This window comes from Sander vitreus, chromosome 14 (genome assembly GCF_031162955.1).
Source record: "Sander vitreus isolate 19-12246 chromosome 14, sanVit1, whole genome shotgun sequence".
Classification (NCBI taxonomy): Eukaryota; Metazoa; Chordata; class Actinopteri; order Perciformes; family Percidae; genus Sander; species Sander vitreus.
Genome location: NC_135868.1, coordinates 11,594,020 through 11,605,517, shown reverse-complemented (window position 1 = coordinate 11,605,517; position 11,498 = coordinate 11,594,020). Strand labels below are relative to the sequence as shown.

General features: G+C 37.8%; 2 protein-coding genes across 2 annotated transcripts; both read left to right on the top strand.

Moving 5' to 3' along the window:
- Positions 1–832: 832 nt before the first annotated feature.
- Positions 833–2,000, top strand: mrps21 (mitochondrial ribosomal protein S21). The gene is made up of 2 exons (XM_078267536.1): positions 833–964; positions 1,485–2,000. The coding sequence occupies exons 1-2, from the start codon at positions 882–884 to the stop codon at positions 1,663–1,665; spliced, it is 264 nt and encodes an 87-aa protein (XP_078123662.1). The 5' UTR covers positions 833–881; the 3' UTR covers positions 1,666–2,000.
- A 2,780-nt stretch (positions 2,001–4,780) lies between these two features.
- Positions 4,781–10,598, top strand: ciarta (circadian associated repressor of transcription a). The gene is made up of 6 exons (XM_078267943.1): positions 4,781–5,022; positions 6,914–7,264; positions 7,369–7,444; positions 7,748–7,826; positions 7,965–8,118; positions 8,630–10,598. Exons 2-6 carry the CDS (start codon positions 6,914–6,916, stop codon positions 8,996–8,998), a joined length of 1,029 nt encoding a protein of 342 aa, XP_078124069.1. The 5' UTR covers positions 4,781–5,022; the 3' UTR covers positions 8,999–10,598.
- The last annotated feature ends 900 nt before the right edge of the window (positions 10,599–11,498 follow it).

The window sequence follows — 11,498 nt, the reverse complement described above, 5'->3', positions numbered from 1 at the left end:
TAATTTTCTTTAGGTTATAGACTTTCTGTTCTTTCTTTCTCTCAAACATGCGCTTACACACTGCCAAGAATATTTCATCAGGTCTGGATCAGAAGGGATGTCTTTGGAAACATGATGCAGTGCATTCACCCAACAAAAGGAGTCATGATGTTATCAGTCTCAAGCATTCCACCCTGTGGCACCATGCAGCTACCGTAGCCTACCCTGTATAGAGTTCCAGTAACATGGGATATAACCTCATCGGGAATTTTATACAAAGAAAGGAAATATAAAAGCACTTTTGAATGCACATACCAGCCAGGCCAGCATTCACCGCTGGGTGACCTCAGACTGAGAACACACAGAGGACAACAGCAGCTCAGGGATGAGAAGAAGTAGAGGAGAATGGCTCTGATGAAAGGATAACACTGGACGCTGCTGTCCCTGTTGCTATGACAACGCATGTAGTTTCAGTATCTATGATTCCCCTGAAAGCAATCTCCCTTTATATAATCTATGATAACTGCTGTTAGGCGCCCTGTGCTGTAGAGACCTAGATGTTTGTTTGTCTTTCTGGGTATTTACTTATTTATTTATTCATTTGTTTAGGATAATAACATTTTTGAATAATAAAGGTATGTTTTCTATCATAAAATGTACTTTTATGCAGGCCTATATTTTTATTAATTTATTTTATGTGATTTGCAGACATCATAAAAACCAAACACCACATCTATAAGTAGTATTGAAAAATGAACACGTTACAACAAATATATTTCCATTCACGAGAATAGAGTAAAGCGTCACCTAGCGGTGATTTATGTGGTTTCTTGTATCCGGAACCTCTTGTAGTAGTTACGTGTTTCCAGCCGGCTGGCGATTAAGCAAGCGCCGATCTCATCATGTCGAGGCACCTTCGCTTCATTGCACGGACAGTGATGGTCCAAGACAGCAACGTTGATGCGGCGTACAAGACTTTAAACAGGTCAAACGAATGTTTTTAATATATATTATATTACAAATGTTGCTGTTATCTAGGGGACGACAAGCTAACGTTATCCTTCCGCTCAATGTCGCAATGCTGCGGCTGCGCAGTGGTGTGCTGCTTAGCCGACATATAGCTAGTAGCTAAACGCCGTTTATGATGCCTAGATGGTTTTAGGGATTTCGTTAGATACATACAGAGGTAGACCAAATAACGTTAACAATACATTAAAATGGTCTAAAATCTGAAACAACATAATCATTATTACTTTTAAGTGCAAGAACCTAATTGCGTGTTTGGTTGTCTTTAAAGGTTACTATTAATAATGAGAAGAAATTAAATGTATTATATGAAGACCTTAGCTAAATGGTTTCTGCTGCACTACTGTTACTTTCTATTTTCTATTGTAAGTGGTTAGCCAATGTCACTTCTATTGCTATTTTCATTTACCTGTTGAAAAGAGTGTCTTGAATGCAACCCCAAGTGTCAGCTATTCACACGTTTTCTCTACATACTCCAGGCTCCTGACTCAGGATGGGGTTATTGAAACAGTGAAGCGCAAGCGCTACTTTGAGAAGCCCTGCCGAGAGCGACAGCGGAAGAACTTTGAGAACTGCAGGCGGATCTACCACACGGAAATGGCCAGAAAAATTGCCTTCGTCTCCAGGACAAACAAAGAGGATCCCTGGCTCGGCTGCTAATGAAATGTGTGATGAAACAAGACGTTATCTATGGATTTGTTGAGACGGGGGCCAGTAAAGTGTAAGAAGCAATCAAGACCAACACAATGTCACTATCACATCTCAATGGACTTTGGAAATAAAGTTGCTTTCATTGTTTAACAGTAAAAGGACGGAGACAGTTGTCCATTTTCTCTTCAAAATGTGGCATGGTTGGGGAGTGCTTGTACTCCCTCTTAGTTGTAATGAGCAGGTTAATGAACTCTTGTTTGATGACATTTTGTGTTTTGAATCTTCCCACACAATCTTGCTAATGAAAAAGCTAATAAATTTGTGAAATGTTCTGAAAATCTTAAGTTGGTGTACAAGTATTTCTCAAAGTTAAACTTAAATTTAAACAACAAAATCGGTATCTACTACTAGTATACACCATAAAGTGATATTTCGCCCACATAAAAGCTTTGGAAGTAGTTGGATGTGACCTCATTTGCTGGAGGACACTCAAACAATGCAGGGGGTATTTTTGTGGGAATGGGTTCTTAATTCAAGGTCACTACTGCACAGTGTGACGTTGATGTCCACTAATGATGCCGGCCAACTTCCGCAAACTCCCATAAGCGAGACACATCGGCCACATGCATCCGTCAGGCTCTGAGCTTTCACCGTGGGGACCTTTTAATGTTTACACTTGCTCTCACTCCACTTACACAGGGAAAGTTAAACAGTTGCACCAGGCGCACTTGTCTTTAGAGGTTACCAGGTCATGTTGATTTCCTGTACTGTGGCTTCAGTCAATGGCATTAAGGACTGAAGAGAGCAGTATGATAGATTACCTATATTTATTACACTGAGAGAAAGTGACTGTTGTCTCTGATACCGCTTAAAGAGTCAGTTCATCTACTTTTAAAAATATTTTTTTCTCTTCTATCTCTAGTGGTTAAAAATGTCAACAGTAATGTCTTTCCAGAAAAAGTGTTCTGGTTACCGTGGATAATCCACAGACCTCACTGTGAGCAGTTTTAATTGAAAAATACTTTTTGATGAAGTCCCTACAAAAAAAACTGTTCTGTGAATTAGTCAATGATTTATTTTAAATGTAATTTTTCCATGCTGTAAGCTCCACAGCAAAACTTTCTTTCAAAGCTTTCCAGCCTATTGTCATGGCTGAGACAAATATCTCAAAAGATGGAAGATTTTCATATATGAAATCAATCAGGTAATTGTTCATGCAGTCTGTTAATATTAGTTGTATTTGTAATCCAACAGTTGTTTTTATAAGCAAAGGAGGCATGCAAGGTGTTAAGTCTGCTTTACTTGCACAGTGTGTAACATACATAGGTTGTGCAGCCGTTATCAGTCAGTGTGCAATAATGTGATTGTGAAATGTGCAAATGTTTTTGTTGGCCCCTACCCAACATGCACACCCAAAACACACTGCCACTTGCAAATGACCACAGGTTGGAAAAAATTGCAAACATGTCACTTCTTTAAATATCCATTTATTACAGCAGTTCACTATCCTCCCTATACATATCCCACAGCTTTAACTCATGCAACAATATAACATATTGGCAGCTGCTCATGCTTATTGTAATACTGTAATTTCTAATTTATATGATACCAATAGCTATTAACCTTGACAGTCAGAAGTGTTCCCTACTTGTTCTCTGAATGTGTGAAGAGCCAATTTAGACTAACTAAAATGTGAAAAAAAGGTAAAAGGGATATATGTGCCATATGCTGCAATGCTTTATAATAATCAGCTTAGAATCCATTTTATTTCCTTACAGATATTATTTGCAGCAATATCTTCAACCAAACTTGCTTGTACTTTTTTGTAACCACTTTCCCACTGCAAAAGCTGTCTGACAGCAGAAGACATGTCCATGGTAGAACCAGCCCTCAGCTGTTTCTGTGTTTACATAGAGCGCTGTTGGTATTTGCCACTACTGTAAGCATGGTTTCTATACCACCTGGTAGTATTGGCCAATGCTGTTTGCATGGTGATTATCAATTTTGCAAACAGAAAATCTGAAACTAAATGCATTCTTCGGGAGCATGCATCAAGCCTGTTTTTATACCAAGAGCTCTGCCATACCTCCAGTGCCTGTTATTTGTTCCCTGAACTAATAATACTAATTATCATCGTCTTCATCATTATTATGACGATTATCATAAACAGGTGGTTGTAAACAGCCTTGTCAGCTAATCAAGTAGTTGCCACAGCCTCCTGCAGGTAACAGCATCCTATTTTTGCATGCAATGAAATAAGTGATTCACACTTTAGCATAAAGCAATCATATTATGTAACTATGTAAGACTGCATCACAAGCTTTCTGTCTCTGGCTCTAATAGGCCTATGATGCCACATTCCATAAACAATTAAGAACCTGGAGTTCCTCCAGTACAAACAAAAAAGTCACATTTGGCTTAGCTGAAGGTACACGTTATTCCTTAAAAGTGCAGCCATGAATTCATTTAAAAAAATATTTTATGCCTTTCTTTTCTGCTGGTCCCATCACATTTAAGCCTAACAGGTGCATTTTATCAAAAATTATGACTTTGTGGTAATTTATATTAGTTAATGGGGCATCTTTAAGTTTTGTTAAATCATACAGATTACAAGTTTTAAACTTATACCGACTTCAATCTTTTATACACCGCATATGTATCTGTATGCGCACATATCTATAGCCTGTCTCTTCCTACAGGAGAAATAGAGGACAACTTTACATAAAACAAACATACTAACAAAAAGCATAACCACACTGAAAAAGGAGTGGGTTCTGAGGAACAAATACCACCAGCCTGTGATAACGCTGTCATTTCCCAAAAAAAGTGTTGTATCTATTAATGAAGGACAAATGTGACCTTATTTGCATACCAAAATGTTAAGCACATGCCAGTTGCCGCGTGCTGTTCCTCTCATTCACCAGCCACACCACCCACACGTGCTGCCGTTAGAAGTATGGCGCGATCTACGCATTTACCAGCCAACCGACGCTGTGAATGCTGCTGATTGGCCAAGCGTCTGAGCCAATGACGACGATCGAACCTCTCCTCAGCCAATGGCGGCCCTGTACCTACCCAGCACGTGTAGCGCCAGTTGTGCTTCGTGTGTACATTTCAAACAGGTTCGAAATCTGACCAATATAAACGAAACACGGCACGAGCAGAGAGATAGAACAAACAGGGTGGTACTGAACGTAAACGGGAAAACAGGCGCAACTGCTGTGTGCGCCTAAAAATAGTCGTTAGCTTTGTTGAGGTTAGTTCAAGATTTGAATTTGTTCAACTTGTTTAAGTAGCGTACCGTGCCTTCTCTTGCTGTTTTGTTTTTACCTTTTTTTGTGACTCCAATCCTGCTCTGGCTAGAAGGTAAGCATTGTCCCCTCCGACCTTTTTCTGTTTTTATAGAAAGTTGGCCGTTTCTCAGACTCGGCTTATAAATTGCCGTACGTTAAATAGGATAAGACACTTTGGGTCATAATGTCTAATACTAATTTTCTGACTAGTTAAGGATCAAACCGTGATACATTCTGCTTGTATGCATGTTTGCTGTTTTTCTCAAATATATGATATAGCTACGTTAACTGGTTCGCAAGTTAGAGTTATCTTCTCTTAACATATTTGTAAACAGGTAACGTTAGCCATGGCTGTAGAAATGTGAACGTCACCAGTGGTGACGAACATGCTAAAAAACAAGACCTTAACAACAGCTTTAGAGATCACAATAAATAGTGGACGTAAACATCAGTTTCTATTGGAACACTGAGCGCGAACGCGGCACACACACACACACACACACACACACACACACACACACACACACAAACAAAAGGCATTTTATTTATATAGCACATTTCAGCAGCAGTGCAATTCAAAGTGCTTTACATAAAACATTAAAACACAGTTAGAAATTAATACAGAATTAAAAACAATTAATATAAAATTAAAAACAGATAGAATACAGGAATAAAATTCACAATGCAGTACAATGAATTTAAAAAAGGCAATGTCAAAAAGAAAGGTCTTCAGCCTTAATTTAAAAGAGCTGAGAGTAGGTGCCGACCTACAGTTTTCCGGAAGTTTGTTCCAGATATGTGGAGCATAGAAACTGAACGCTGCTTCCCCCTTTTTGGTTCTGATTCTGGGGATGGCAAGCAGACCTGTCCAAGATGATCTGAGAGGTCTGGGTGGTTCATAGTTCACAAGCATATCCGAAAGGTATTTTGGCCCTATACCATTTTTAGTGATTTATAAACCAGCAGGTATTTTGATATCTATTCTTTGAAGCACAGTCAGTGTAAAGACTTTTTTTTTTAGGGAGACCTGTAAAGACACCGTTACAGTAGTCAAGTCTACTGAAGATAAAAGCATGGACACGTTTTTCCAAATCCTGTTGACACATAAGTCCTTTAACCCATGATATATTTTTAAGGTGATAAAAGGCGGACTTTGTTATTGTCTTAACGTGGCTGTTAAAATTCAGGTCAGAGTCCATAATTACACCAAGATTTCTGATTTTGTCTGTTGTTTTTAACATTATCGTTTGAAGCTGCTCTGGCACACACACACACACACACACACACACACACACACACACACACACACACACACAAAAACACACACTCATGAGTTGATTTGCATAGTTGTCCTCATCTCAATTATAATATTCTTGCTGAGACTTGGTGTAGAGTCTGTAGACATTACTCACAGCTTCTGGCAACAAGTACCATTTCTAATTTGTACTGTATGAAAAAGGATTGTGTTTGGGTTATTTTTCTGGATATCGAGCTGCAATATGAATAACTTCAAGTTTATATACACCCTTTACTCTGTAATAGGGGTTGATGTAATGTCAATATGAGAATAGATATTTTTGCAGTGATATAGCTTGTGTTTTCCTGGTCTTTAAAGCCTCCTCTACACAATTTTTAAACTTGCACACTTGTAAGTAATGAGTACTATGATGATGAAGAATATGTGTCAATTTCTTCTAAAAAGGGCAATAATACAAAAAATATAGTGACCTTTCATTTAGCCAGTATCACATTGCACTAAATGTTTAACAGAATAGTCACTACACAGAGGGAAATTTCTTATAAATGCTTCGATTGTTGCAGCTGGAAGACATCAACAGATTTCCTTTAGTATGTAGTATACTGATAATGTAATAGTGCAAACCTAATTGTTTGATTTTGCCCAGTGCCAAAAGCTGTACTCATCGAGGTTCTGTTTGGACATTATTATCTCCCTGTCTCCACAGATGAATTCATTGGGCAGTTCTTCCAAATGGCCATCTTATGACTCGCTAACCTCCACCTCAAGCTTTCTCTTCAGTGAGAGTGAGCAGACTGAGGATGAAGCAGACGTCTTCTCTGAGGGAGAAGGAGACAGTGGAATAAGAAAGTCCCTCTCAGGCGATGAAGGAATCACACACTCTGGAAATTACCTTAAATTCCCACCACATTCACATCAGCTGCACGCAATGTCTAAGAGCGACCAGCCTGAACACTGCCCTGATGAAACTAAGCGTCTCGACCCAGCTTCTTTTTCTGGAGCTGCCATGTTAGGCTCATCTTCAGCGACACCAGGAGACCTGGCCTTCGCTCAGAAAGTGAGCAACTTTAAACTGATTCCTAGGTCTTTGTTTCAGTATTTTTGTCAACCAAATAGCAAAGCAGCCGTAGTAATAAAACATCTTTCTCCTTATTATCTCAGTGTGCAGATTTGTGGAGGTTTATCGGCCCTTTGCTTGAGCTTCTCAGTGGACTAAAGACTGGGCGGTTTAACAGAGGTATGTGGTTGACCAATATCAAACATGGTTGATGATCTTATGTTTAACCCTTGTGTTGACTTCCGGTCACATTGACCCATTTTCAATTTTTGTTTTATATCAGAAAATATGGGACGTAGAAATATGAAAAACTGAAAATGTTTAATTTAAAACGTTGGAAAAAGCAAAAACAAACTCTGAAAAAAAAGGCGTCAAAAATGTTTTTTTCAAGCTTGACGGGAAGACAACACAAGGTTAAGTGCATCCTGTAATTAAAGTGCCTTTTTGCCTTGACATTTGGATTGTATATTTTGATTGTGGCAGGTCTATCCAGTTTCCAGCAGAGTGTTGCAATAGACAGATTACAGAGGATTCTTGGAATTCTACAGAAGCCTGAAATGGGGTAAGACCATCAAAAGTAGTAATATTGTTATTATTATTATTATGACAGGAGTGAAAATGGTGATGTTGTCATTGTCATCCATACCCAACTGTCAACATTGTGATTAATGCTTGTTTCTTAACATTTGTATTTCTACAGTGAGAAATACCTCCAAAACCTACTGCAGATAGAGATGATGCTCAAAATATGGTTCCCTCGGGTGGCATTTCAGTCCACGGATATACAGAGCAAGACCTTCACTCCCAGAGTTCGACCACACTGGCGCCAAAACCAGCTCCACATGCCAGTTAAGGTGCGCTTCATATTGGATGTTACCTATGTTACCATATGACAGTGCCTTTACAGGTGTGCATTAATTAAACAATGCGCCTCATGACACTGAGATGTTACAATAACAATACTAAACTTGATCTTTTTAATAAAACAGCATATTTGTTTTAACGAACCAAGCGTCCATGTAAAATATATTATAATATACAGCCAGGCAAAAGAAGGTACAACAAGATAAAAAAAAGAGAGAACGCAAAAACAATATTACTGTAAAAGATTTGAATGAACCATTTAAAGCATGATTATAAGAGGCTTAAAGATATTCAGCAGATGAGTCTGCAAGCTTACACTCTCCAGGCTTGTGTCTTTGATAACTGTCAAGATTCTGTTTAAAAGAATGGTTCATTACATCTTGGCTTTTATTTAGAACCTCAAAGAACTAAGCTCAACTCAGGTTGTAATCAATTGCAGTTTTCCTTTTAAGACCTTGGTTTGTCATGGTTCTTATTTTTGGTTTTACCTTTCCGTTCCAGAAGAGAAAACTGAGCTTGTCAGAGAATGACGACTCCAGAGAAGTCCCGACCAAGAATAAGCACTATCAACATGGAATACATTGGAGCTGCCAGGCTGCGACTCCACTTGACACTGTTTCCACATGTCTACCTGGATCATCTAAAAAACCGACAGCTCCAGAGGATGAAACAGTTGAGGGCAGCTGTACAGCTGAACATGAGTTTACATACAGCACTGTCACTTTAAGCAGGCCGTTATTTTTAAAGCGAGAAAATAAGAATCAGAAGCAGTCTGCGATTTCTCTGCCCTCCTCTTGTGAAATCCCAGCTACACAGGACAGCTCAGTGTCCTCAAGTGACATCATAACAACTACAACTGACTCATCTTAGCTGGCCTTAGCTTACCTTGCTACCACGTGGAGGTGCCTCTGCATGCCAGTCTAAGTAAAGGCAAAGGGCGGATCTGATTACATAAGTATAAAGTTAGGCACAGAGCCAGTCTGTGATGGCTGCAAGGCATGTAAAACCAGAAGAGGAGGAGGAGCAGAAATGCAGAGACACTCATTAACCCTTAACTATCCATTGAGGTTTTTGATTACACCAGAGTTATTGCAATTATATCCAGGACCCTGTCTGTAAAAGTATCACTTTTTGTATACTTTATCTTTTACTAAGTTAAAAAGATGTGGAAATACTTTATATGTGTAATGCGTTCAAACAATCATGTGCTGCTCTGTTTTGTATTTTTTCATATGATGACGCAGCCCAAACAGTAACAATATACAATTTCATAACACTGGTGAATAACAGATATCAATTTTATGAAAGTGAGGAAACCCAGATGATCATTGCTGGTATAGTTTAAAGCTGAAACCATTAGTCAGTTGTCTATAATAATACAAAATCTTTTCATGCAAAGCTGGTTCCAGCTTCTTATGTGAGGATATGACAGGAACTTGTGATAGCCATTTTTAACAATTTTATTACATTTTATAGACCAACTAATTAAACGATGAATCGAGGAAATAATTGGCAGGTTCATTTATAGTGAAAGAAATTATTAGTTGCAGCCCTATACAGTTACAAAAAATATGAACACCGATGATTAAAAAAGGCATTTAGGTAGGTTGAAATTATTATTTTGCCAGCTGATTGATTGTAAAATATGGTGGAGCAAAGGAATGTAGCCACTGCCAAAATGTGCCAAACCAAACAGTTTTGCATAATCATATCATATTCACCATATATCACCTATATTTTTTATATTATAGAACGGGCATAATAGATTTGATCCTGTGTTACACATTTGTTAACATCAAAGACTTATTATTTATTAAAGATCTGTTTAAGAGGATTGGTACTTAAAAAAAAAGTTGATTCCATCGATGCTTTTGAATCAGATACTATTTAGACTAAATTTAGCTTATTGTTCACACAAAATACTGTATTGTTCACTCAAAGAGCTTAACTATTGATTATGTATTACAGAATATCATGGAACTGTGATAAACTAATTATTTTTTTGATAGCTTTTGGCCATTTGCACCACCATATTTTAAATGTAGATATTCATGTTGAATGGGGTTTCATCTTTGGTGGTTTCTCACCAGTTAGCCTTACTTATATGACATAAAGGTAACCATAAATCATTGCAAACCAAATGTGCTGCTGTGGAGATGTAGATGTAATTAGTCATTTTTATTGACCCTCAGTTATGTTATTTAAAATAGAAACTGTAAGCATGTGGTGGAGAACAATATTGTATTGTAGTGTTGTTTTGGGATATAAAATGTTGCACCCTAGTACAGGTTTTGCTGTGCTATGTTACACATCTTTCATTTGTGAAATTCTTATTTCCCAGCTTTCTTGTTTTTAGTTTTATTTGTTTTAGGCTATTTCTTTGTTTATTATAATGAAATTGTGATTATTGGTGAGTGATTGATAATGCATATATTTTTTTATATATTAAATGAATGATGTTTCATCAAAATGCAGTATGTTTGTTAATTTCTGGAATGAAAAACACTGATAGTCCAAGCTTGTCTGAAATCATTACATTTGTCCTGCTTCAACATTTAAAGTTTGTTATGTGTTAGCTGCATACTACCTAAAAATTAAATGAAATCAGACACACAGAGAAGCAGCCAGAACTCTTATTTACCAGCTGTTATGTGTTGGCAGAAGTTTTATTTTATATAATAATAAATTTGTTGAATATAATAGCCGTTTCTAATTTATCAGTTAATTGATTTATTATGATTAACAATTAAAAGTGTATACTTGTTTTGGTGGAACACAGATAGACAGATAACTTTCCATTTTATGTTACTTTCTACCACTTTATTTCAGAGGGAAATATTGTACTCTTTATTCTACTACATTTATTTGACAGCTATAGTTAATTTTCAAATAAAGATTTTACAAAGTAAAAGATCAGAGTACCTATTCCAGCACTGTTCCACGTAATAGGCTGCTTTTTTTCTTCCTAGGATGGCGAAGGCAGTACCCGCCCTACTCTCCCTCTGATTGGCTAGTACCATAAACTGTTAATATTACAGTCTATGGCTAGGACTCGTTGCCTGCACAGAGTGAGATTGGTATCTTTTAATGTGCTGGTTAGGGTATTCTCGCTTTTCTAGACCCTCCTCCAAAGCGTGAGGGTTAGGGTAAGAATGTCAGGTTAAGCCAATCAGACGCAGGATAGGGCTTCGCCATCGTAGTATTTTCTTTCCTGTGCTTGCAGGTAGATTCTAAATCGGATCTGCTAGAATGGTCGACGTAGTTATGTTTAGGCATGGAGAGTGGGGATTGGTTAGGGTTAGGGTAAGAATACCAAGGTAAGCCAATCAGAGGCAGAATAAGGTAGAATAAGGCGGGCCACATGGCACGT